Source organism: Diorhabda sublineata, chromosome 8 (genome assembly GCF_026230105.1).
Source record: "Diorhabda sublineata isolate icDioSubl1.1 chromosome 8, icDioSubl1.1, whole genome shotgun sequence".
Taxonomy (NCBI): Eukaryota; Metazoa; Arthropoda; class Insecta; order Coleoptera; family Chrysomelidae; genus Diorhabda; species Diorhabda sublineata.
The window spans coordinates 6,632,320-6,659,920 of record NC_079481.1 but is presented as its reverse complement, the minus strand read 5'-3'; the positions used below and the strand labels follow the sequence as shown (position 1 = coordinate 6,659,920).

Here is a 27,601-nt window from a genome sequence, read left to right as displayed (position 1 = left end):
TCATATTCCAAATGAAAATCCCTTGAAACAATATAAATAAATTGGAAGTTCTACTATATGAATTCCCCCGTCGCCATTAAAATAATTATCCTGTCACATGGAAAAAAATCTTGTTGTAAACGTCGCGTAGCAATCAAAGTTTCTATAGTCTTTCAATCGACGTTTTTCCCCATTCAATTCACGCGCCGCGTTATGGATTGCCTTTCGTGACATCGAAGAACGATCTAGCAATAAGAACTTTGTTTTAATGAAATGGATTGTATGGAGGAACAAAGAAACTGTATCATTATTGAAAGTGGAAACAGATGTTTCGGCTTGCTGTGATAAATTGACTAATGCCAAATTTTTTTGCTATATTATTGATTGCTTATAACTTTAGAATGATGTGAAGATCCTTATATTGGTTGAGAAGTTATGTTCCGGTTTAATACGGGACCTTCAAGAGTTCATCAATCAATTTTATCGAAGTAGATTACTGGGTATTATGTGCCTTAGGCTGTCTTACTGTGACCCAATTAATTGATTATAGAAGATTGATGATACCGGTTTAAAGAGTTTTTCTAAATGCTAGTATTTATCTTATCAACTTTTATTTATCATTCATATCCTTTTCAAAACTTTAGTTTTGCTGTTGTCATTGTAGAGGCCTCGTTCAAGTCAATGCAGTGCACTACATGCAATTTGATTTTGACGTCTTAAAAGAGTTTCCTTCACTGCCACTCGTCCATGAAGTCCACCTTGATCTGACTGCTATCTCTGGATCTATGAGTTGTTTATGGATCAATATTTTCAGCAGTTGAGGCTTTTCCAGGCCGCTCTCAACGTTTTCTATCGCCAAACTCCTGGTGAACGCATGGTCCACGATACGACGATACACCATGAAGACTTGCGATGTAAAAGTTTCAGACTACATTATCTGGAAAACTATGCTTTTTCGAGAAAAATAGTGAAAAGCAAAGTTGTAGCAAATAAAATTTCCCATAACTTTGCCATTGAACTTTTTGACGTACGTTGCATAGTTAAGCCGCTAGAGGGCGCGCACAAGTTTTCAAAACTAATTTGGTACATTATCTGGAAAACTATGCTTTTTCGAGAAAAATAGTGAAAAGCAAAGTTGTAGCAAATAAAATTTCCCATAACTTTGCCATTGAACTTTTTGACGTACGTTGCATAGTTAAGCCGCTAGAGGGCGCGCACAAGTTTTCAAAACTAATTTGGTACATTATCTGGAAAACTATGCTTTTTCGAGAAAAATAGTGAAAAGCAATGTTGTAGCAAATGAAATTTCCCACGACTTTGCTATTAAACTTTTTGACGTACGTTGCATAGTTAAGCCGCTAGAGGGCGCGCACAAGATTTCAAAACTAATTTGGTACATTTTCTGGAAAACTATGCATTATCAGGAAAAATAGTGAACAGCAAAGTTGTAGCGGATAATACTTACGGCAACTTTTGCCCGAAACTTTTTTCTGAATAATGCATAGTTTCGCCGCTAGGGGGCGCGAAAATTTTTCAAAAATCAGTTTTTCCAATTTTTCGGGAAAAGATATTCCGCTTCCCACATCGCCTCATTTTAGAAGATTTGAGGATGCCGGGCACCTACCAGCTGTCTTCTGCTTGATGATGCGGCAGCTCCCGGTTACTGGTATACAGGGTGCGCTGAAACAAGTTCCAGAAGCCTCTATATACAATGAGGCATAAATAACCGAATACACGATTGTTCCAGTCCCTCCAGCGGTGAAACTAAACAGAATTAAAAAACAATTTCAGACAAAAGTTGTGCGGAATTGTATGTTGTATAATGTTTTCATTCAATATTTTCCCACGGCCGCATAGTTTTCCAGGAAAGTCGGAAAAAAATTTTCGCGCCCTCTAGTGGCTGAAATATGCTTTATTGAGAAAACATTTTCAGGCAAAAGTTGTGGGGAATCTGTTCTGCTATAGCTTTCCTATCCACTACTTTACCTGGAAACGCATAATTTTCCAGAAAATGCGAGAAATACGTTTTGAAATGTTCTGTGCTCTCTCTAGCGGTTAAACTATACAACTTAAGATAAAATGTTCAACGGCAAAGTTATATATGTCAATATCTACGCCCCTCTCTTCTATTTTCGATATTGCAGTAATTGGAATTTGGTTTCAAAGGGCCAAAATACATCGAAATTGCTAACATAAAAATGTTTATTCGAATTAAACCATTCGAAACATTTAATGTTACAAACGGTAATTTTATATGATACACCATCTTATTGATACTGGATTTTTCTCACTATTTTGATTTGAAAACACCGTAATTATATGCTATCATACCAAGATGCTTCAAATATCGTTAAGCTGTTAAATTACCTCAAAAGAAATAAGGACCAATAAATCTTTCTCTCGCGATTTTTTTGGCGTGTTTGGTCTGAATCTATCGTACACTTTCCCGAGTTCAGTAGCGATAATTTCATCAATTAACAGTACTACTTATTCAAAACCTTCCCTCGTCTGAAATCATCATCCCATTCAGAACATTCTCAACGATCTTATCCCGAGAGTTCGGAAACGAGTTGAACTTTGTATAAATTACTGCTCAACATTTTGTTGTAAGGCAGTTTCTGTTATATTTTCATGAGGATTGTCTTCTTATGATAGCAAAATATCCAATTTTGCACTGGTCTCACGGATTTAGGAACATCTCTCACATTTTAACGTATGGACGCGAGTGCTGGCAACTAACAGATAGATATTGGAAAAATGTAGACGTTGTGGAAATGAAGTAGTTGAGAAAATCGATAGAAGTCGAGGAAGACCCTCAAGGACCAGGAAGAAAGTAATGGACCAGAATATGAAGGTGCAGCTTACGAAATGCGTTATGGGAATAGAGCTCATGGGAACCCGAAGACTCCAACTACTGATTCATACTGATACCTGGAAGTTGATGGAATAAGCTTGTTGAGACTAAAAAGTGTCATGCATATTCATGAATTTGAATATGAAGTTGTCGAAAATTGTTTATTTATGTGTGCGATTTCTACAAGATGAATTTCCAGACCTTGTATGAGTCAAATAAGAGAAAAATCTGTAGATTTTGGTTCAATGACAACTGCCTCACTAGATCAAATGTTTTTCCAAATCAACCTTAAGTTGATTAATCAAGTTTGGTGTGGCTGATTTTGTTCTATAATATCGTCAACAAAACTTTTAGGACTTACGTTTTGTAAAATAGTTATCACAAATTTGACAAAATATGCCTTCATTTATTCAGAGATCGAAACCAAAATATCACAAATTAAAAACATTATATTCAATTATTATATCTATCTAAACTCAAAATGAAGATCAACTAAAGAATAAAGTTAAAAAACATATCCGCTATTGATAACGAAGCGCCACATTAAATTCGGTTCCAGTAATTGGGAATATGGTGAATGCAGCTTCCGCTGACCTCTTTCCAGTAAACTTTAAAATTCAATTTGAAACTTCTTTTATGTTATTTCTTCGATAAACTTAACTGCGGATACCGCGGTTGTGGCAGGTGTTTCGTCGACTCATTCTTATAAATTACATTTTCATAGAAAGTTCCCATTGGAAATATCAGAAACTACGACGAAATTCTCATCGAAGGGTATTCAAAACCAAATATATTTGAATTTTGAATAGTAATATAAAAGTAAAATTAGTATTTTGATTGTAGAGGTGATTGGTTTCAATTACCAATGATGAACACACTGTTTTACACTACCTATATATCAACACTCACGATTATACTGTTTGAGGCGCGTTTCTAGTTTCAGAATGGATATCACCAACGGTTCAGGAAATTCCAACTTGATCAATTACCAATATCAAGAATTTAGTTGAAGTTGTGAGTTAAATGGAAGGAATTGAAACAAAAATAACGAAATGAGATATCATAAAAGAATTTATTTCAAGAAATCTGATTAATTTAATTCAAACAATCATCTTATTAGTCTTGAACTTCAATAACCTTTTTCACCTCGTTCTTTAGATAGATTTAGATCTCTTATCATCTTTTTGTTGATAGGCCTGAAAGTATTTCTGTGGTTGATAATAATTTTAGCTCTTCCTCATTTGGAAGTATGTCCTTGAGTGTTTTAGTAAAAGTTTCTATGTTGTTCCTCCAGTATAGCTCCTGATACTTTTTTTCTTCAGCTGTCATGAATTGGACCGTCAACTTTATTTCTCACAAGTTTCTGTATAGGTTAGTTTCCCTAGATTGTTAAGATTTCAGGAAATTTCCAATAAATATTAAATTTGAAAATATAACTGAAATATACCAGTATTTTCAGGAAAAAATTGGCTAAATAGGCATGCGGGGAGGTCTCGTAGGTCCTTCTTTTTTTAGGGTCACGTGAGTGGCTAAAATTACTTGAAAATTATCGAAGATATACGTTGGATAATTTATAATGATCCAATATCCGCGAACATCCGTCATTTGTGTACCTTAATATTCATTTTGGACAATTGATTCGCTGCGTGGCCCACAAGGTCAAGTTACCTGACACCCTGTGATTTCTTATTTCGGCGCCATCTAGAGGACCGCTTGCAAGAGAACCACGCGCCCTTCCGAACTGCAAGTGGAAAAGAAATTGAGTTGCTGGAAGGATATAATTGAAGTTGTGAATAAAATACGTGTGTGAATGTCTTCTAACTCATTTAGAGCTATTGCGATGGTTTTATAAAAGTTTTTGAACTCATTTAAAGAAAAAAAAAAGGTATTTCTCGAAATACTTTCTTATTCAGTGATTGTCATGATCAAACTTGGTTGAGCAACCAAAGTATTCACCAGACTCACACCACAGCGACTATTTCGTATTTCCTAACCTCAAATTTTCACTTGTGAGCGATGATTTTCAATTCATTTTACGGTTGTTTCTCCATTTTTCATACATCTTAATTTCCATTTATTAAATTTCAAACAAAATTGCTTATAACTGTTCATATTTACGCTAAAATGTCCATTAACTACTCAATGTTTAGTATATTAGAATCCTTGTATTTAACGCCGTTAAAATTTTGTATCGGTTTAACTAAAATTCCCAAACAGACATCTATAACGGCATCTTCAGTTGAGTATTAATGTCTCCCCCAAGTTACAAACTAGCTAAAGCTTATTAAAGGACAGGCATCTCCTCGTGCAAATTTTCAAATAAATTACTTCGGAAAAGTTACTCCTGCGGGAGTTGAAACGCTATAATGGCAAGTGTTAAACGTTTCTGGAGTATATCAGGTCTGGCGGTGTCATACTTGACTCCGGCTGAATTAACAAGATGAATTGCGTCCTTTTTTTGTAGTTGGGTATCGTCGGAAAGACTCCTTGAATGTTAATTCATATTTTCACTCCGAAATAAAAAATACAGACGGTAAAAAATTGATGCGATAACTTTTTTTACGGGTTTGAGGATTCCTCAAACAAAAAATTTCGACTGGATTAAACGATTATCTGGAATGGTATAGACATGAAATATTCGAGGATTTCGGATTTATTATTTTTTTCTCAAGATACGAGAATGGTCCTAGAATTACCTGGCATAACGAAGGAAAAAGAATTTTTTGTTGATATGTAATATTCGGTACTTTTTAGAATGCCTGCTATGTCTGATAGCTCGGAAATTTTCAGTCCACGATCATCCAGTTCCGGTATGAAGATTTTTTTCAAAATTTCTGTCTAGTAGAATGTAGTTCAGCTCTAATATTCATTGAGCTAATGCCTTTCAAATGAAAATCTCATAACGATAAACAATTTCTCCAATTCACTACCATTCTTCTACTATAAACGCTGGAATATCTGGAAATAGATCCAAATTTGTATTTAATCTGCTCTCATCCTATGAAGCCCTACAGTCTTGACTGTACGATTAATGCATTTTTTTCATTATAAACGAGTTTGTTGTCAAATAAACCCCGTAATCATCTGATAGGACTTCTGTCAACCCGTTTCTTTTCCCATAACTTAAACTTTTACCAATACATCGATTCATTTACTTTTCAGTCATGAATCAAGGTCAAATTTGATATATTTCTGTTTCATACCTGAATATACATCTTTGTGAATGACTTATCTATAAAAAAAATCTATAAACAACCCCTGATACATCTCGTATTGAGCCATTTCTTTTTCTACGACTCAAATTGTCACCAACACTTTGATTAATAGAACTTTGAGTCATAATTAAGTACGAATTTGACATATTTCAGATGTCAAACTCGAATACTCTTTTGTAAATAAGTTATCTATCGAACATCACGACAAACAACCACCATATTCACCTGATACGGCTCATATTGACCCATCCTTCTGTTCATAACTCAAATTATCACGGAAACTTTGATTGGTAGACATTTCAGCCATAATCGAGTTGGAATTTGACATTTTGTAGCTGTCAAAGTCGAATACTTCTGTGAAAATAGGTTATCTATCAAAAATTGTGAAGAAAATTTCATTGGAAACATTTGAAATAATCAAAATTGAATCATAGAAAAATTGCACCGAGGAAATCTATTGCAAAACAACTTCTTTCTCATCATCATGATTCTGTTTAAAATTATGAAGATTTCCGATGCATAATGTATCTAATTTATAATCCACTGTTAAGGTCCAACAACTCAATTCAGAAAATCCGGCTTAAGAAGAACATCTTTACATATTTTATGATCGGTTAGCATACTGTAAAATCTGTTTACGTATTCAAGCTGAAAAGAAAATTGAAATAAAAATTTCCCAATATAGCTGAAACGTTCCAGATATAGAGCGATGTTATTTTTTATTCGCAACCAGATATTCGGGAATAAAAGATAATATAATTTTTGGAGCTTTCAGGTTTAAGTACATTCCTCAAAATGACTGATAGGAAACGGTCCTTATCTTATATCAAACAGGATAATTGGATGATATAATTACTGTAATTAACTTAAAGATCTGGTCTACAACAAGATCTCTTACAATTCGTCTCGTTTTTGTGTAAATTGACTCTTTTTTGTTTAATCTAACCTAATATTAAAATTATGCAAATTGAGGGTTCGACCTTAGAACGTCGGTCTCAAATAACAAGAAATTTCAGAGGCGGTAGAGCTTCTAATTTTACAAATGCAAACGCCTCACCGACGTTTTTTAAAAAATATATTCTTCTTAATCTAATCTTTTAATATTTTTGGATATTTCAAGATATGTACAGGACAGTACTCAGCTACAAAAAGTAACATCTGGACATAGGCGTCATATTTTGAAAGTGATATGATGCTTAAGGAAACTCGAAATAATGATATTGAAATCGAATGTGATAAAAATTTTTTTCCTTGTTTTAAATTTGATTAAAACAACTACGTATAGTTTTTTCTGTACGAAACAAGATTATTGAACCTATGAAGTGACCACTATTATAAAAACTATCTACAGCTCAGCTCAACATGTTATGGAGAATGAAGTGTCCTTTGGGAGAAACAGAGATAGATGTTTGAAGATGAAAATATTTCACGAGAATTGAGGAGATTTTTATTAGAAAATTAAAAAAATCTTTCAAAACAAACTGTGGACAGATTTATATCGATTCATCGACATTCAAAACATAATCTTATTCGAATTTGACATAATACAGCTGTCAAACGAGTTATATGTTGAAAAAATCAACAAACAACCATCATATTCACCTGACACGACTTCTATTGAGCTATTTCTCTAAATAAAAGTGGAATTACCACTAAAAAATATTATTTATAGACATTTGTGCTATAATCCAGTTCTGATTTGACTTTTTTCAGCTGCCAAATTCACATATTTCATCCTAAGCGATTTATCTGTCAAAAATATTAATAAACAACCCCCTTAGTCATCTAATACGACTCCTATTGCTAAATTCTTCTTTCTTTAATTCAAATAGACTTGAAAATATGGATTCATCGACATTCAAAACATAATCTCATTCGAATTTGACATAATACAGCTGTCAAACGAGTTATATGTTGAAAAAACCAACAAACTACCATCATATTCATCTGATACGACTCCTATTGAGCTATTTCTCTTAATAAAAGTGGAATAACCACCAAAAATATATTATTTATAGACATTTGTGCTATAATCCAGATCTGATTTGACTTTTTTCAGCTGTCAAATTAATATATTCCATCTTAAACGATTTATATGTCAAAAATATTGATAAACATCCCCCCTTAGTCATCTGATACGACTCCTATTGCTAAATTCTTCTTTCTTTTATTCAAATAGACTTGAAAATATGGATTCATCGACATTCAAAACATAATCTCATTCGAATTTGTTATAATACAGCTGTCAAACGAGTTATATGTTGAAAAAATCAACAAACAATCATCATATTCACCTGATACGACTCCTATTGAGCAATTTCTCTAAATAAAAGTGGAATTACCACTAAAAAATATTATTTATAGACATTTGTGCTATAATCCAGTTCTGATTTGATTTTTTCAGCTATCAAAATCATATATTTCATCCTAAGCGATTTATCTGTCAAAAATATTAATAAACAACCCCCCTTAGTCATCTAATACGACTCCTATTGCTAAATTCTTCTTTCTATAATTGAAATCGACTTGAAAATATGGATGCATCGACATTCAAAACATAATCTCATTCGAATTTGACATAATACAGCTGTCAAACGAGTTATATGTTGAAAAAATCAACAAACAATCATCATATTCACCTGATACGACTCCTATTGAGCAATTTCTCTTAATAAAAGTGGAATTACCACTAAAAAATGTTATTTATAGACATTTGTGCTATAATCCAGTTCTGATTTGACTTTTTTCAGCTGTCAAATTCATATATTTCATCCTAAACGATTTTTTTGTCAAAAACATTAATAAACAATCCCCCTTAGTCATCTGATACGACTCCTATTGCCAAATTCTTCTATCTATAGCTCAAATGCACATAAAAATAGGATTTGTAGATATTTGGGCTATAAACCCATTCTGACTTTTTTCAACTGTCAAATTTCATATGACAGTGTGAACAAATTTGAAGTATTTCAGCTGTCAAATTTATATATTTCATTATAAATGATTTACCTGTCAAAAACATTAATAAACAACCCCTATAAGTCATAAATAACCACTTTAACTTTGGTTTAAACATATTTAGTTCGAATCAGTTTTTTTAAAGTTAAATATATCTGACGAAATTTGAGAAAAAATAAAAAAATTATTAAAATGAAGATAATGCTACTTATAGTTAGTTTATTTGATAAATAGTCATTCTTTGGTAACTTGTTTTTATTGTTTTCAGTCAGATAATTCTTTCTAGTCGCTCATGAATGAATGACACTCATGACTTAATGGAAAAAAATGATGATTGGATTGAATTACTCCATAATATCCAGTTAAATTTGATGAAATCGATGATTTCTTTGGTATTCCAGATACATTTTTTCGTAATATTTGTTTGTTCTTGATTTTTAGGTCGGATGGATGAAAGCTGACGACCAAACTATACTTGCACTTCACACTAGGGTCATAACTCACAACCCCAGAATAACAGTTAATCACGATGACAACTTGAAGACGTGGCAATTGCGTATACGACAACTGAAGGAGTCGGACCGTGGCTGTTATATGTGCCAAATAAATACGGGGGAAATGAAAAAACAATACGGCTGCATCGACGTACATGGTAAGATGATTTTGTAATTCATGAGAATTTAACTTTATAAATTACAGTTTGGCAAACTACAGCTTGAAAGTTTTTCTATAAAATATTGTTCGTGGTGGAATCATTTGAAAAATGATGAGAAAAAATAATTATTTAATGTACTAAGATGGAAGTTTATATATAACTGTCTTCTTTATGTTTTCTCCAGCAAATTCTTATCACCTTTACACCTTGGACGTTGAGCATTTTGCTTGATGCCCATTATCATATTTGATATTTTGCATATTCAAAAAAAAACTGAAAAATTTTAACTTGAAATTAGTTAAGATGGCCGGCCATTTTGTGTGAACTTACAAAAATAAGAAATGAAGACCGAGGAGGAGGTAAACGGAAGATATTAAGATGACAAAGGAAGGAAGATAGTAGGTAATAAAAGAAAATTCACAGGAATGAAGGAAATTGAACTGCTGTGGTAAGAGGACTCAACTACAGCATATCGTACACCTGAAAAGGTGGAGAGGCTCCAGGATTAAGTAAATAAGTATAAAAATTCGGAATTTTGCTGTGAAAAGTGCCAAATGCCAAGTGCCTCTTTTAGTGGACCAAATAAATAATCGTCAGAAGGCGATAAATCGGGATAATAAGTAGGTTGTTTCAATTTTTCCCTAATCAATCACGTCGTTTCAACAAATAGACAAATTTCGCCGTTTTTTTAGTGGGTTATCATAATTCTGCGCGTTCACAGTTTTATGTTCAATAAGAATATCAACAGGAATTACTGAATAAGCCTAGCAACACGAAATTCTGGAACTTGAAACTCAAAAAAATTTTTAAACGCGAATAACTCGAAAACTAAGGGGAATTCGGAAAAAACTATTCAAAACAAAAATGTAGAGCACAAAATTTTCTACAAAAAAGATCCTCAGTTATTTTTTCGTTGGAGTCACTATTTGAGAGTAAATCTCCCTCAATTTACGTTCCAGGCGCACATGGAAACTGCTCTAACTCTTGGAAAACTACTTCGTTTTCAAAAAATCAAAATACATCATGATGAATGAGATCTCTATTTTCTACTTGAGTGAGTTATGGAGATTTTTGTGCTGTACAGTTTTGGCCTCGGCACTTTTTTCGAATCTTACATAGTTATCGAGTTAATCGCGAATCAAACTATTTTTGAGCGTTCAAACCCATTTCATAACGGAAATTTTGAGGTCAGGACAATATTTAATACTTTTTTGTACAGAATGTCGTGCTTCACATTTTTTGCCCCGGCAGTTTGTGTCAAAATCGTTGTAGTTTTCGAGTTATTCGCGAATCAAAATATTTTTGTGCATTCAAACCCATTTTATAATGAAGATTTTGAGGCTAGAAAAAAATTTAAACCTTTTTTTTGTACAGAATGTCATGCTCCTCATTTTTTGCCCCGACAGCTTCTGTCGAAATCGTCGTAGTTTTCGAGATATTCGCGAATCAAAATATTTTTGTGCATTCAAACCCATTCTATAATGAAAGTTTTGAGGCTAGGAAAAAATTGAAACTTCTTTTTTGTACAGAATGTTGTGCTTCACATTTTTTGCCCCGACAGCTTCTGTCGAAATCCTCGTAGTTTTCGAGTTATTCGCGAATCAAAATATTTTTGTGCATTCAAACCCATTTTATAATGAGAGTTTTGAGGCTAGGAAAAAATTGAAACTTCTTTTTTGTACAGAATGTTGTGCTTCACATTTTTTGCCCCGACAGCTTCTGTCGAAATCGTCGTAGTTTTCGAGTTATTCGCGATTCAAAATATTTTTGACCGATCAAACCCATTTTATAATGAAAATTTTGAGGCTAGGAAAAAATTTAAATCTTTTTTTGTACAGATTGTCATGCTCCTCATTTTTTGCCCCGACTGTTTCTGTCGAAAGCTTCATAGTTTTCGAGTTATTCGCGAATCAAAATATTTTTGTGCATTCAAACCCATTTTATAATGAAGATTTTGAGGCTAGAAAAAAATTTAAACCTTTTTTTTGTACAGAATGTCATGCTCCTCATTTTTTGCCCCGACAGCTTCTGTCGAAATCGTCGTAGTTTTCGAGATATTCGCGAATCAAAATATTTTTGTGCATTCAAACCCATTTTATAATGAAAGTTTTGAGGCTAGGAAAAAATTGAAACTTTTTTTTGTACAGAATGTTGTGCTTCACATTTTTTGCTCCGACAGCTTCTGTCGAAATCGTCGTAGTTTTCGAGTTATTCGCGATTCAAAATATTTTTGACCGATCAAACCCATTTTATAATGAAAATTTTGAGGCTAGGAAAAAATTTAAATCTTTTTTTTGTACAGAATGTCATGCTCCTCATTTTTTGCCCCGACTGTTTCTGTCGAAAGCGTCATAGTTTTCGAGTTATTCGCGAATCAAAATATTTTTGTGCATTCAAACCCATTTTATAATGAAAGTTTTGAGGCTAGGAAAAAATTGAATCTTCTTTTTTGTACAGAATGTTGTGCTTCACATTTTTTGCCCCGACAGCTTCTGTCGAAATCGTCGTAGTTTTTGAGATATTCGCGATTCAAAATATTTTTGACCGATCAAACCCATTTTATAATGAAAATTTTGAGGCTAGGAAAAATTTAAATCTTTTTTTTTGTACAGAATGCCATGCTCCTCATTTTTTGCCCCGACTGTTTCTGTCGAAAGCGTCATAGTTTTCGAGTTATTCGCGAATCAAAATATTTTTGTGCATTCAAACCCATTTTATAATGAAAGTTTTGAGGCTAGGAAAAAATTGAAACTTCTTTTTTGTACAGAATGTTGTGCTTCACATTTTTTGCCCCGACAGCTTCTGTCGAAATCGTCGTAGTTTTCGAGTTATTCGCGATTCAAAATATTTTTGACCGATCAAACCCATTTTATAATGAAAATTTTGAGGCTAGGAAAAAATTTAAATCTTTTTTTGTACAGAATGTCATGCTCCTCATTTTTTGCCCCGACTGTTTCTGTCGAAAGCTTCATAGTTTTCGAGTTATTCGCGAATCAAAATATTTTTGTGCATTCAAACCCATTTTATAATGAAGATTTTGAGGCTAGAAAAAAATTTAAACCTTTTTTTTGTACAGAATGTCATGCTCCTCATTTTTTGCCCCGACAGCTTCTGTCGAAATCGTCGTAGTTTTCGAGTTATTCGCGAATCAAAATATTTTTGTGCATTCAAACCCATTTTATAATGAAAGTTTTGAGGCTAGGAAAAAATTGAAACTTCTTTTTTGTACAGAATGTTGTGCTTCACATTTTTTGCCCCGACAGCTTCTGTCGAAATCGTCGTAGTTTTCGAGTTATTCGCGATTCAAAATATTTTTGACCGATCAAACCCATTTTATAATGAAAATTTTGAGGCTAGGAAAAAATTTAAATCTTTTTTTGTACAGAATGTCATGCTCCTCATTTTTTGCCCCGACTGTTTCTGTCGAAAGCTTCATAGTTTTCGAGTTATTCGCGAATCAAAATATTTTTGTGCATTCAAACCCATTTTATAATGAAGATTTTGAGGCTAGAAAAAAATTTAAACCTTTTTTTTGTACAGAATGTCATGCTCCTCATTTTTTGCCCCGACAGCTTCTGTCGAAATCGTCGTAGTTTTCGAGATATTCGCGAATCAAAATATTTTTGTGCATTCAAACCCATTTTATAATGAAAGTTTTGAGGCTAGGAAAAAATTGAAACTTCTTTTTTGTACAGAATGTTGTGCTTCACATTTTTTGCCCCGACAGCTTCTGTCGAAATCGTCGTAGTTTTCGAGATATTCGCGATTCTAAATATTTTTGAGCGTTCAAACCCATTTTATAATGAAGATTTTGAGGCTAGAAAAAAATTGAAACTTTTTTTTCTACAGAATATTGTGGTCCAGATTTTTTGCTCCGGGTTTGATTCGAAATCCTCGTAGTTTTCGAGTTAATTGCGATTCAAAATATTTTTGAGCGTTCAAACCCATTTTATAATGAAAGTTTTGAGGCTAGGAAAGAATTGAAACTTTTTTTTGTACAGAATGTTGTGCTTCACATTTTTTGCCCCGACAGCTTCTGTCGAAATCGTCGTAGTTTTTGAGATATTCGCGATTCAAAATATTTTTGACCGATCAAACCCATTTTATAATGAAAATTTTGAGGCTAGGAAAAAGTTTAAATCTTTTTTTTTGTACAGAATGCCATGCTCCTCATTTTTTGCCCCGACTGTTTCTGTCGAAAGCGTCATAGTTTTCGAGTTATTCGCGAATCAAAATATTTTTGTGCATTCAAACCCATTTTATAATGAAAGTTTTGAGGCTAGGAAAAAATTGAAACTTCTTTTTTGTACAGAATGTTGTGCTTCACATTTTTTGCCCCGACAGCTTCTGTCGAAATCGTCGTAGTTTTCGAGTTATTCGCGATTCAAAATATTTTTGACCGATCAAACCCATTTTATAATGAAAATTTTGAGGCTAGGAAAAAATTTAAATCTTTTTTTGTACAGAATGTCATGCTCCTCATTTTTTGCCCCGACTGTTTCTGTCGAAAGCTTCATAGTTTTCGAGTTATTCGCGAATCAAAATATTTTTGTGCATTCAAACCCATTTTATAATGAAGATTTTGAGGCTAGAAAAAAATTTAAACCTTTTTTTTGTACAGAATGTCATGCTCCTCATTTTTTGCCCCGACAGCTTCTGTCGAAATCGTCGTAGTTTTCGAGATATTCGCGAATCAAAATATTTTTGTGCATTCAAACCCATTTTATAATGAAAGTTTTGAGGCTAGGAAAAAATTGAAACTTCTTTTTTGTACAGAATGTTGTGCTTCACATTTTTTGCCTCGACAGCTTCTGTCGAAATCGTCGTAGTTTTCGAGATATTCGCGAATCAAAATATTTTTGTGCATTCAAACCCATTTTATAATGAAAGTTTTGAGGCTAGGAAAAAATTGAAACTTCTTTTTTGTACAGAATGTTGTGCTTCACATTTTTTGCCTCGACAGCTTCTGTCGAAATCGTCGTAGTTTTCGAGATATTCGCGATTCTAAATATTTTTGAGCGTTCAAACCCATTTTATAATGAAGATTTTGAGGCTAGAAAAAAATTGGAACTTTTTTTTCTACAGAATGTTGTGCTCTAGATTTTTTGCTCCGGGTTTGATTCGAAATCCTCGTAGTTTTCGAGTTAATTGCGATTCAAAATATTTTTGAGCGTTCAAACCCATTTTATAATGAAGATTTTGAGGCTAGGAATAAATTGAAACTTTTTTTTGTACAGAATGTTGTGCTTCACATTTTTTACCCCGGGTTTGTCTCGAAATCCTGGTAGTTTTCGAGTTATTTTGCGATACAAAATTTTTTTTTAGTAAGTTTGTTAAGAGTTACTAGACGTATTAAGTATGCCAAAACCCCTTTTTTTAGCCTTTTTAGCTCGAAATTGCTTGATTTGCCTGTACTATGAAACGTTCTTTTATATCTGCATACTCTAGGAAACTCCCTACGGTTCAAGTGCTTGTTTCCTCTTTCCATACTTCAATAGGAAAATCTGAAAATTGAAATTTATTAATAAAACTCATTGTATTTTCATATTTATAACCTTCAACTGCCCTTTAACTCTATAGTTTTTTTTTTGACTAAATAACAGATTACCTCCGCATAGTTTCTTAAACATTTTCCTCAATGTTCATTATTGTACATCATCATTTAATGTTTAAATAGACTCAAATTACGTAAATGTTGTAGAACAAAACTAATTTCAACTTCGCTCGTACTTCTGGTATCAACTAGAATTAATTAAAAGTGAACTTTTCGTGTATAAAAGCTATAAAACAGGTATTCTTGGAGAGGAATGCCAATAATTTAGATGGAGAAAATAAAACACTCCGATGAGGAAAAAATAAAATGGGACGGGACTTCTTTGACGATATAAATAGAGAAGCTTCGGACGAAAGTTTGAGCTGATAAAAAGTTTATCATCGCTCGTTTCTATCGTCTTATCGTACGGAAAAATTTAGGGACGATGTGTTTTGCCATTCAGCTATTCTAGCTTAATTACATAAACAAAAGGCATAAATTTTTATATCTAGGATAGATTAGATAAAGTGAGCTCTATTATTTTCAAAATATAAGCCAAAGACTGATAACGTTTTCTATTTTATGAGTTTACTACGAGGTTAATATACGAGATATGAATCAACTAATGAAATTTCTTTCTCGCTTTCAACGATAAGAGTTCCAGAAACTCACATTTATCAACAGGGGGAAACAAAATGTTAAACAGAAAAAGTAATATATGAGGTTTAACAATGTAGGTGTTTGTTTTGATATATCGAAAAACATATACAAATTTTCCATTTTTGTTTTCACAACGATCTGAGAAAAAATTGAGTTGTGGGATTCAGTTGTTTCGATTATTGTTATAATTTTCGTTCTTATCCATTTCCAGTTCTGCATTGTATCCATCCATGATGATAATAGGTTTAAATTGTTTTTGTTTTGTTCCTCATGTCTTTTTGATTTCTTTTTAGCGTTTACATATCTATCTGTTATGTGAAAAATATAATCTCTTATCTTTTTGTCTTCTGAATACATGTACAAGAGTTGCCTCAAAAGTTTCCTACATATAACATCGCTCAATAAGTCGTGTTGCTGACACACAGATGGCGCTGCCATTGTCAAATCCATATGTCGTTTATGGAGTACCAAGTTTCCAGAACTATATGTAAAATTTCATGACATTTCGATAAGTCAGAAAAAAATGACAGCCATTTAAATGAATCTACTTTTGTTATTTTCGACACAATTTAATGAGTTGATAATATTAAGAATACTGTACAAGCTCAGCAATGGCTTCAAAAGTATTATCTGGACTCTGCTGCAATGATAAAAACCATTTATTATTGTTTTGCTAAATTAAAACGTGGTGGTATGATGGTGAAAGTTCCGGTCGTCCAATTGCAGTGGTTTCTCCAAAAAACATCAGAAAAGTCCACATGTTTACATGTAATAAAGAAGATATGTGACAATGGATGAAACATGGACCCATCACTTCACTTAGGAATCAAAATCATCATCAACTGAGTGGTCTGCAGCTAGTGAACCACGTCCAAAGACGCAACAGTCAGCTGAGAAAGTTATGACATCAGTATTTTGAGATGCGCATGGAATATTGTTCAAGGACCATCTCCAAAAGGGAGAGATGATCAATAGAGAATACTCCATAGAGTATTGAATACAAAAAATAAGAAAGAACATCCTTATATGTTGAAGAAGAAACCACTGTTTCACCAAGATAATGCACTGATTCATAAGTAGATGGCAACGGTGGTTAAATTGAACAAATTAAACTTCCATTTGCTTTCCCATCCGCGGTATAGTCCAGATCTGACCCCCAGTGTTTACTGGCTATTCGCTGATGTCAAAAAAATGCCACCGACAAGGAACTCAGCACAAATGAAGAAGCATTTGCTCTACACGGCATCGACAACTTACAGAAACGTTGGATGATTGTATTGTTATTTTTGGAGGAAATCATATTGATGAATATAAAATTTGCTTCGAGTCCAACTAATGGCAACCATTTTTTTATAGTAATAGGATTATGGTCATCGACATAATGACAATTTCGCTTCAAACGATTCCCGACATCGATTTTTGAACCATGTAATAAATTAGTTAGTTTTTTTGCGAATAGTACAAATCAGCAATTCCAAATTTGTTTTTAATCATTTTTTTTACTTATCCTCAAATTATTTGACAATATTCATTAAACTGTTTCAAAAAAATGTTAGAAGATGTTATTCATTCAGCTTTATTATATAAGATAAGAAACTTTGTCCAAAATTTTTGTGTTTCCTTTGTTGGACCAAATCAGAAGTTGATACTCTTTCTTTTACATGTCTGCAAACGGGTTTTTTCGGAAGAAATTATCTTGATACGGTGTCACTACTCGTTATTCTTACATGCATACTTCAAACTTCTCTCTGATATAGTAAAACGGTTAGTTAGAACTTTTTGTCACTAAAATATGATACATCTTAGAGCTATAATTGGAATTGAGTCGACTGAAGACGTTTTGACAAGTTTTGTATTCTTTAATTAAAAACACCTCAGTCAATCCTGAAACGAACAAAGAATTCAACTCCAATGAAATACTGGAATCGTCTAAAAAGTTGCTCTAACTTTTTTAATACCCCATTTTAGAATTTTCAAATTTGCTGAAATACTGAAAACTGTTTGATTTATGTTTTTTTACTAGAAGTTCTTTATAGGCAAACATTTAGTTTGCGAGAAAGTTTGCAAGTGAAACGATTTTTATAGGGAAAATTTTTAACGATGGGGAGAAACACGACAAGTTTTGATTAGTTTTATAATATGGAATAACACGAGTAGATTCGAGTTAACAACTTGTAAGGTAAGGTTTTTAACATATTTCAATAGTTGAATAAACTTTTATCGGTGTTTCAAATTCAATTAATTGAAAATATGTTTTTATTCTCATAGTTTTTTTTTCATTATTTGTTGCTTTGAGTTAAAACATTAAAACTTCTAATATCTTCCCGTCTACAAGCTTTGCATCACGCTGTATTACAAACCGAATCTATCTAATCCAAATTATTAATCTAAATCCTTCTTTAGAATTATAGTATTCAATCTATGTAATTAGCGGTTAATGTTTTATTTATATAAAGATACTGTTCGATTTGTTATACGAGAATTTTGAAATTTAGATACAGATACTTTAAGCATTTATCTTGATCAAATATACCATGAGATTGAAGCATATTTAGGCATTGGGTTTTCTCAATATTCCATGAACATTTGCCTGTCGAAAATATTTATTCGCGTTGGATACCTCATAATTTACCAATCGCTTAAATCTCGTGTCTATTGGTGTAAAGAAACGCTGAAAAAATTCTATGCATATGAACCCTCAGAGCAACATAGTATTCTGAATGGTACATCCGCATTTGATCCAGGAAAAGTAATCGCAGAAGACGAATCATTCTCTATGATGCGAGCTGTCATATATGAGTTCAATCAAAATCAATCCAAACATCGAATTGATTCGTCATCGACCGTAGGCACCCAGTAATTTCGCAGATCAAAAATAAATTGCGAGATCGACGTTTATCTACACCTGAAGAAGCGATTCATGCGTTCAAATAACATGTTTTGGACGTCAGAGTCGGAATGGAATTGGTCCGAATGCATGAAATGATATTAATCATGATCTTCTTCACAGTGGTTACCGATGTATAATTCAACACTTGCAGATTTACCATGTTGGGTTTACTCGGAAAACCTACGATCTTATAAACATTCTTTTAGTTTTTTTTTTGTATTTTTTATGGTGTGTGGTTTTATGTAACTTAACCTTAACTAACTTGACGTTACTCAACCCATCGATTGAATGGTCTCCAATGATAAATTCGCATTAACTGCAGCTCTGCATTAAAAACAACTCATATGGGATCCGGAATGGTTACAGCCCTCAACTGATTTCCCATTTGTTAGATTTGATTTAAATTTGTTTGTTGAGTTCTTCGGGTGTGATTGAAACTCCAAACTGATACCTGTAGGAGGTGGGAGGAAACGGGAAAACAGATGGAAATCACTGAAGAAGGAACGAGTAGAAAGAACAATTTCAAAATTTATATTTTTTTGAAAAGGAAATACGAATACAAATAAAAACTATCATACAAAATCTGCTCCCCACTCAATTTTTTGGTTGAATCTTGTCACAATTTGTGGTAACAAGAATTACATCATCATCATCTATTATTGAACAAGTTGAAAAATATATTATCAACATAAGTTAAAAAGTTATATAGATGAATCATTAGCAATCAAATTGACGTTACAATTGTCTTCTTAGTCTTCCTTGTTTCCTATAATCGGGTGTACTCGATGAGTTTTTTCGTTAGGAAGTATTGTCAGCTCCTCCAATAGCTTCTTGTTGTCCAGTGGACATTCAGCGCTTGCTTTAGCTTCAAGTTCTATTAGGCATCTAGTTTTTTTGTAATGTGTGTCCTCATGCTACCCAGACATACCTTATAATCGTATTATTATACTCCAGATAAACTTGATTTTTGCTTGCTTTTTCTACCAATCAATCTGCATAGTCTTGCTCTTGCTTGACTCGCTTTGTCGACAAATTTTTTGCAAGGAAGTGAATAAACAATGTGAGAATATTATTGGATTGTACTCAGATAGTATACAATAACAAATATATGTGAATCCTTCAATACCATGCTTCAACCAAGGAATTCACTCCTTCGGAAAAGGCTTTGAACACAACTTCGTCATTATGGCGGTACTGAGTTGATTGTATTGGATCGAAATGAGATATGAGAGGTCAATTCCATGCCGCTTTAGCTCTACAATCAATTTTTATCGTTGATGATGCCTGACCTAGAATAAATGGGAAAACAAAATTTTCTTTATCGGACTTTTACAACCAGGTTGTTTTAACTGATTCCCCATAAACTTTATATATGGGTTATTACATTATTATTGTTTAAAGAATACCAAGAATATGTGATACAAAATATTCGTCGTTCCTTTAACACTTATTTTTTATTAAATTCCTTGTATTAAAAATTTGATATTCCATACAGTTTCGTAGGTACTTAATAATTATTAATTGCTTCTTTTGAATCCAACTGATATATCTAACTAATGTTGCTTTATTATATATTGCCTTTTATAAGTAATTTGTTATGTTGTGGAGATAAGGTCAGGCGGAAATTAAGCAAAGATTTAGTATACTATTCAGAATGAAAATTCATCCAGGTTGGTTATTAATGGAAAATCTATTAGGAATTTTCTCTCATTCATAAAAATTCCAATTCAGATTATGGCGTGCAATAAAGCGAAGTTTAAATAATTAGTAATATATTAAACATTATTCTAGTGATAGCTAGACATTAGACTTTATGCTATTTACATTGGGATGTCCCTCTTTCTCTCGAGCTCTTCTTGAGACTCCGAGATCCACCATCCACTGTGTTTGGTTCCTGGTTTACTTTCCATAATTCTTCATCTTAACATTCGGATATTTACACATTCTTGAATATGTAAGACGTAGCTAACCCAACAAGTTCCAATGACACCTATGGGATCCAATTCATAGTAATTATAAAGTTTTAAGAAATGATTTGTTCATAGATGTCTTGTACATCTTCTAAATATGATCTTTACTACAGATTTTTGCAATTTTTTACCTGTTTGAATTCACATGACATTTATGCTTAGAAAACAGGTTGACTAAAGATACCTTCTACATCTTGGGGTTGTTCAGACTCTCCAATATCCACAGGAACGATCGAATCAACACTTTTATTAATTGTTCCAGTATCAATAAACATATTAAGCAGTCACGAACTATTGATACAAATTTTTAACTCACTAAATATAAAAATACTTTCAACACTTTTTGAGGAATGTTGACTATTGCTCGAATTTAATGATTTTCATTGCTATGTATGTCATTGAACGATTTGACAGTGTAGAGTTGAAATTGAACAGATTCGCGGTATATCAAACCAGGAAGCTTTCTTCATCGAAGCAAAATCGATAGTTTGGGCTTTCATTTCATGGAAGATTTACGCCAAAATATTAGAATATTCTAGTAGATATGAAATATTAAATAGGAATACATGCAATCCATACTAGTTTCACGTATAAACAGAAAATATAACGGATCGATATCAAAATAAATAACAGGATATTTTGAATTCTGATACGTATAAAAATTTTTATGAAGAACCAATTTATAATCTGGAGACTCTTCCTCGGGAATGGGCATTCGGTATCAGTTAAAGTATCTAAATACATTGTACTTAGATGGGGTCAACAAATAATATGAATTGGAAAAAGCTGGTAATTGATAATAAAAACTAAACAAATTGCAACTATACCCGGACACGATTATCCAAATTAATAAGAGCAACAAAAAGTCTCAGCAACAAATAAATTTATTCCAAAAATGATGAATTCGCATTACTTCTACATTAAAAACAATTCAGATTTATATTTATATTAAAAATGATACAGGGACTTATCTATAGAAATCCGAGATGGTTGCAGCCCCCAACTAATTTCCCAGTTGCTAGAATTGAGTTGAATTGAGTTCTTGGAGTGTAGTTGAAAGTTGAAACTCAAAACTGACATCTGTAGGTGATAGAAGGAAACGGGAAAACAGATGGAAATCATTGGAAAAGGAACGAGATGGAAGAAAAAATTCAAAAAAGGAGTTTATGCTCTAAGATATGAAAAAATGAATTTATATTTTTTTAAAATAGAAAATACAAATTCATATGAAAACTATCATACAAAACTTGCTCTCTACTCAACTTTTGGGTCACAATTTGTGGTAAAAATCATCATTGAACAAATTGAAGCGTACTATAATATGAAACCATTGATATGGAATAACATAAATTCGCAGACACATCCGCAGTAAAACAATCGCCTTTACTATGAAAATCTTGTGGATAAACTATTGTCTTCAAACCTTTTCACGTTTCAGCGACTCTATCAAACTGCATGTACGAACTGCTCTACCTGTTTCTCTTACAAATTATCAGCTCAAAATCAATGCATTCAATGGTATATTATGCCGCGTTGGAAGCGAAGCATAAAGTCTTTTCTTGACGTCAATTGTATTCTTTTTGTTATTTCAAAGTGTATATGATAGATAGTATTTATTCGAGCTCTATATTCAACTAGGTAGAGAAGTAGGAGCTTAGTCTGTTCAAAATTAACCAACTACTCATATTTTACGTTTAATTATAATGAAAATACACAAATATTGAAGTTTATGGTGCTTCACATCACGTAGTTGATGTTATACTGTATTCCTAAGTGTACAGGGTGATTTATCTGAGTGATAAAGCTCCTTCGTCCTTAGAGATATCGATTTGAAAACTTAATTGGGTCTAAGCATCATTAGTGTTCAAATTTTCAAATTATTCACAATCTTACAGGGAATGTTTCATAATACTGTGTTGTATATTTAGAATCAACTTGATTTGTGATGTGTTTTACGGATTATTTAAAAAGCTATAACCAATTTTTCATAACAAACGTAATAAGTTCAATACCCTGCACAATGTAACAGAAAATGAAAAATGAAGATCTGTTGCGACCAAAGCATTCAAAGAATAGTAAAAATTCTGGAAAATTATGTATATCAGCTTCCAGAGGATTTTTTGACATTTCGCTTAGTCAAACCAAGTTCGTGTGTTAATTTATCATTCCTTCTTGATGGAAAAAATACTGTACAAGCTCAGCAATGACTTCAAAAGTGTTATCCGGACTCTGTTTCATCGAAAAGAACCAATTTAAACACACAGACACAAAGTTGTGGTTGTATAATTGAGGTGATTACTCCAAAAAACATCAAAAAAGTCTACAAATTGGTTATTTCTAATGTAAAATTGGAATTTTGTGATATAGCTGAGGACATAAAGATATCAGAAGGCAGTGGGTTTACAATTATACTTGAACCTTTGACCATGAGAATGCTTTTTTTAAAGTAGGTTACTTACTGTCGATCAAAAATAACTTGGTGTTCATGATTCAAAGCAAACTTTGGTCATATTTACACGCAATAAATTGGAGTTTTTGCATTGATGAAACATGGATCAATTAATTCACTCCAAAATATAAACGATCATCATTTGAGTGAACTGCAGTCGGTGAATCACGTCCGTAGCGTCCAAATCCACCATATACAGCAAGGAAGGTTATGGCTTCAGTATTTGGGGATCCGCATGGAATATTTTTCATCCAAAACGAAGACAAAATAAATACCAAATACTACATATAGTTTTTGGATCGTTTGAATGCAAAAATCAAGAAAAAACGGCTTCATATGTCGGGGAACAAACCTCGGTTTCACCAAGATGATGCACCGATTCACAAGTCATCCAATTGAACCAGTATAGTCCAGATTTAGCTCCCACTGACTACTGGTTATCCACAGAGTGCGCTAAATAGAATGAAATAAAAAAATATCGATTTACAGAGGAAAAAAGCGAAAGATGCAAAGCATATAAAACTAATTTATAATAATAATCGTTCAAATTCGTTACAGTAACATCCAATTCAATATTCCAGTTTGAAATATGTCTATTCTATATGCGAATAAACGAAAAAATTTCCTTTATATCTGTATTAACACTTCATTTTATGAACGCTGTTATTTTCTATACATGTTTTGACACTTTATTTTTGATTAATTGTCTCATGGATGACGACTCGCGAAACCTTTACACACAGATACGATATGCAAAATCTTTTATGCTCGAAAAAAAAAACCTGTCACCTACAAACGTTCCGTTTTTACGGTTCTTTGCCGATATCAAAGCCAATTTCTTAATATTTAAAAATACCGTTCGGAACTCGCAAAACCCAATCATGCCTTCATAAAGGTCGTTTTTCATATTGTACACACCCACACAAGCATGAAATCTTTGATAGGAAACGCGCCAGTCATCGAACGAGCATAAAAACATATTGTCGCAGTTTGTAGACGTTTTAGAAAAAACGTGAGCTTACAAAATACGAGGAGAATTAGGCTTAACGTGGTTAGCGACAGCTCAATTTCCTCATAGTGTTAATTAGATCGTAGAATAACTTTTTTTTATGATTAGCAAAAAAATTGTGAACAGAAACATGAAAATAACGCACTGGTTTACAGAAAAAATTAAAAAGGAGGTCGAAGACAAAAATAGAGCAAACTCGTATGAGAAAGGCAAGGTAGTTGAAAAAAATTATGACAAAGAATATTGGGGGTTGAAACAACATCATACAAGACAAAGTTGTTGTACGACATGATGAGGAAACAACTGAAAAAGAAAAATATGAAATGTAAAAGACAAAAGAGACATAGTAATCACAGAAGATGACTCAGTTAGATGTAGATTGAGAGCAACTGATGGTCAAGACGAAAATAACGAAAAACGAACAAAATCTGGAAGAGGAAATCCTATTTAAAGTGATATTAACGTAAATAAGTGGAGCCAAAAAAGAGGAGATAGACAAGAATCAAATAATTACAAAATTATCTCATAGTAAAGAGATTACAACTCAACCGAGGGACACCAAACGCAATATTCATACTGTAACAAACATCGGAAAACAGGAATTTGTACTTGTGCTCATTTTTTATGTAAAAAGCTACTACAAAAGGTAAACCCTGAAGCGAGTGGTGCCTGCGGTCTGAAGATGCCTCTCGAGACTGATCTCGGACTTCTGTAGGTTTTAGTGCTCGGGAAAGACGTGCCTGATACGACAGGCTTGTACTACACCAAAGAAATGAGTCCCTACAAATTGAACTCGATGTTCATGAGCCACGTCTGCCTATCGAGTAGATTTTCTATGCTTTAAGCTGTCGTCCATGTTTCTGGTCAACTCTGGATCGCCTATAAGTCGAATTGATCTCTTCTGTATTGAGTCAAGTATATTTAGGGTATACTTGGAACCCGAGCTCCAAATGTGCGAGCAATATTCCAAAAATGAACGAATTCCGGTCTCTGGACATATTGCTTCCAACATCGATGCACCACAAGCGAATTTGCTGTAATGGTGTTGTTTTATGTCCAGACAAAATTAAATCCTGCATTGCAGTGGCAGGATTCTTTGTAAAAATAAACTCCTGGGTCTTCGCAGCATTGAACTCAATCAGATTTCTTCTCAATTGCGGTCACTGCGATTGACCCATCACCTCCACAATCAATGGTGGAATTTTTGATCCTACAAAAGCCTTAGCTTTTGTAATAGACCAGATAAACCTTAATCCACTTAGACACTTTCATTATATCGTTCATTGGAAGCATCTATGGTGAGCTTGCATGTATATCTCAAGACAACAAGCTTATACGACTTCCGGAATTAGGATTTGGTACAATAAAAGTGAGGATCTATGGAAGAGGTAGAAAGAAACAACAACTTAATTGAGAGCATTAGAATTCTGTATAATTTGTGGTAATATTTCATTCCCTGACGACTATAACTTGTTAGTGTTGGTGTAGTGGTAGTGTGTGCTTAGAATAATTTGTTAATTGCTCAATATATTCTCTGATCAATTTCCTATTAACCTATCTTTCAATCTGAATCCTGTAGGAGAAAGAAAAGTTCAAAATAGTGAAGGAATCTAAAAGATACAGTGCATAGGATGATAGTTAGTAGACCAATCTGACCAATTGGACCGCGTCAAGGGCGAAGATGTGATCCGTTGGGTTATTATAGTGAAAAAGCATTTTTCTTCACCAGATATTCGTTTTCTCTTTCTTTCTCCAATGATAGAGGAGGCCTTTTTCCAGTATTCGATGTAGATTGTACCTTTTGCATCCCAGAAAACGTTGGCTATCATTCTTCGCCTTCTTTAGAGCACGTTTTCAGTATAAAATTAACTGTTTCGACTATGTCTTGGTTTCTTTCGTATGTTTCGTCGACCATTACGAAACTTCTTCATATCACGCTCAAACAATTTTTAACTTTTATTTCTAACTAGGTTTTTGGAAATTTGAAAGATACACATTGAATTGCCTAGATAACTTAATACAATTGTTTTCAAACAGATTTGGTGTATTCCATTTCCTCGTATAGACAAAGATGTAGTAAGTTCCTTCTATTTTGCAATAGTTATTACATAGTGCCCTCTTTTTTTCAATACATCTACTACCTCTTGAGTCCAGGTTGTCCTAGGTCTATCTACCTTTCTTATCCAAATCATTTTAGACCGTTATTTTCTTTCGTTTCAGCTACTGGTTCAATATCCATATTTTTTCTTTCGCTGCTCTATTTTTGATTCTGTTTAACGTGTTATTTCATTTATATTGGCTAATATACTAATATAAACTGTCATTTTGGTTTTCCTGCTGATTTATTTGTTGTCTGAACGTGTTTTAATGCACAGGATGTTTATAAAACATTGGAAGTTATAAATTATGAAGTACTGGAACTTGTTGACAATTTCCAACAATTTAATGGACAGAAGAAAATGCTGTACACCAGCGTGAAGAGTTTTTATTGGGGTGAATTCGGTAATCGAGTTCACTAGTGAAGTAAATTCACGGTTGTATAAACATCAATCATTTGCGTCATTCCTGGACATATAATTTTTTATCAAAGCTATGATTGATTTCCGTGGCTTAAAGTAAAAAGCTCGTCTACAAGTTTAATGAATAATACGCTTCAAATAGTGACTAAAATATTAAATAAAAGGCTATAAAAATAGTCGCACTACTAAAATATACAGAACGTAGGAGAAATAAACAATCAAAAATACCTTGAAGATAAGTTGGACTCCTAGTAGTACAAGAAGACTTTTTTGAAAATAGATCGTGAAAAATTACAATTTTGAATTCTGTGTACTTTTAAACTTTGAATATTGATCAACATCACAACATTAACTCGATAGATATTTACTGAAAATCGTAAAGAGTCTGTTTAAGTTTGAATAATGGTGTTACAAAAAATGAAAAATATCCAAAATTACCCTTCGGTCAGAATTATGGATACTATGAATAATTCTTGAGGATATGACCGAATTTTTCTTGAAATAAATGACCCTTTTATCGTTTTATATTTTTCTTGTTTCTCATTTTAATAATAAGAAAATGTCTTGAAGAAATATAGCTGAAAGAAATGATCTCATGTTTATTTTTTCCATAACTAAATACGTGTTGAATGAGTTATAAATGATAGAAGGATTAATCAAAAAGTATCGGTTATTTTTTTAAGTGCACCTAACCCAACGATTAGACATTTTTTAATTATTCATCAGATCAAAAAGAAAAATATGCTGTTTGAAAAACAATTAGCTTGATGTCGAAATAAGCTTTCATAAATCTATATCATAATAAAACAAATCAAATTGTCTTTTAGAATATTTCTTTTTTGATCTGACGACGAAGTCAAAAGTGTACGATTTTTTAGATTATAACTAGTGATTTGATTTGAAAAAAATT

General features: G+C 32.8%; 1 protein-coding gene across 1 annotated transcript in view; it reads left to right on the top strand.

Annotated features, from left to right (window-relative positions):
- The window catches only part of LOC130447428 (lachesin-like), a 102,820-nt gene that overhangs the window by 30,596 nt on the left and 44,623 nt on the right, over positions 1-27,601 (top strand). The window contains exon 4 of the mRNA XM_056784241.1: positions 9,448-9,658. Within this exon, the coding sequence (XP_056640219.1) occupies positions 9,448-9,658 (211 nt within the window). The remainder of the gene's footprint in view (positions 1-9,447; positions 9,659-27,601) is intronic.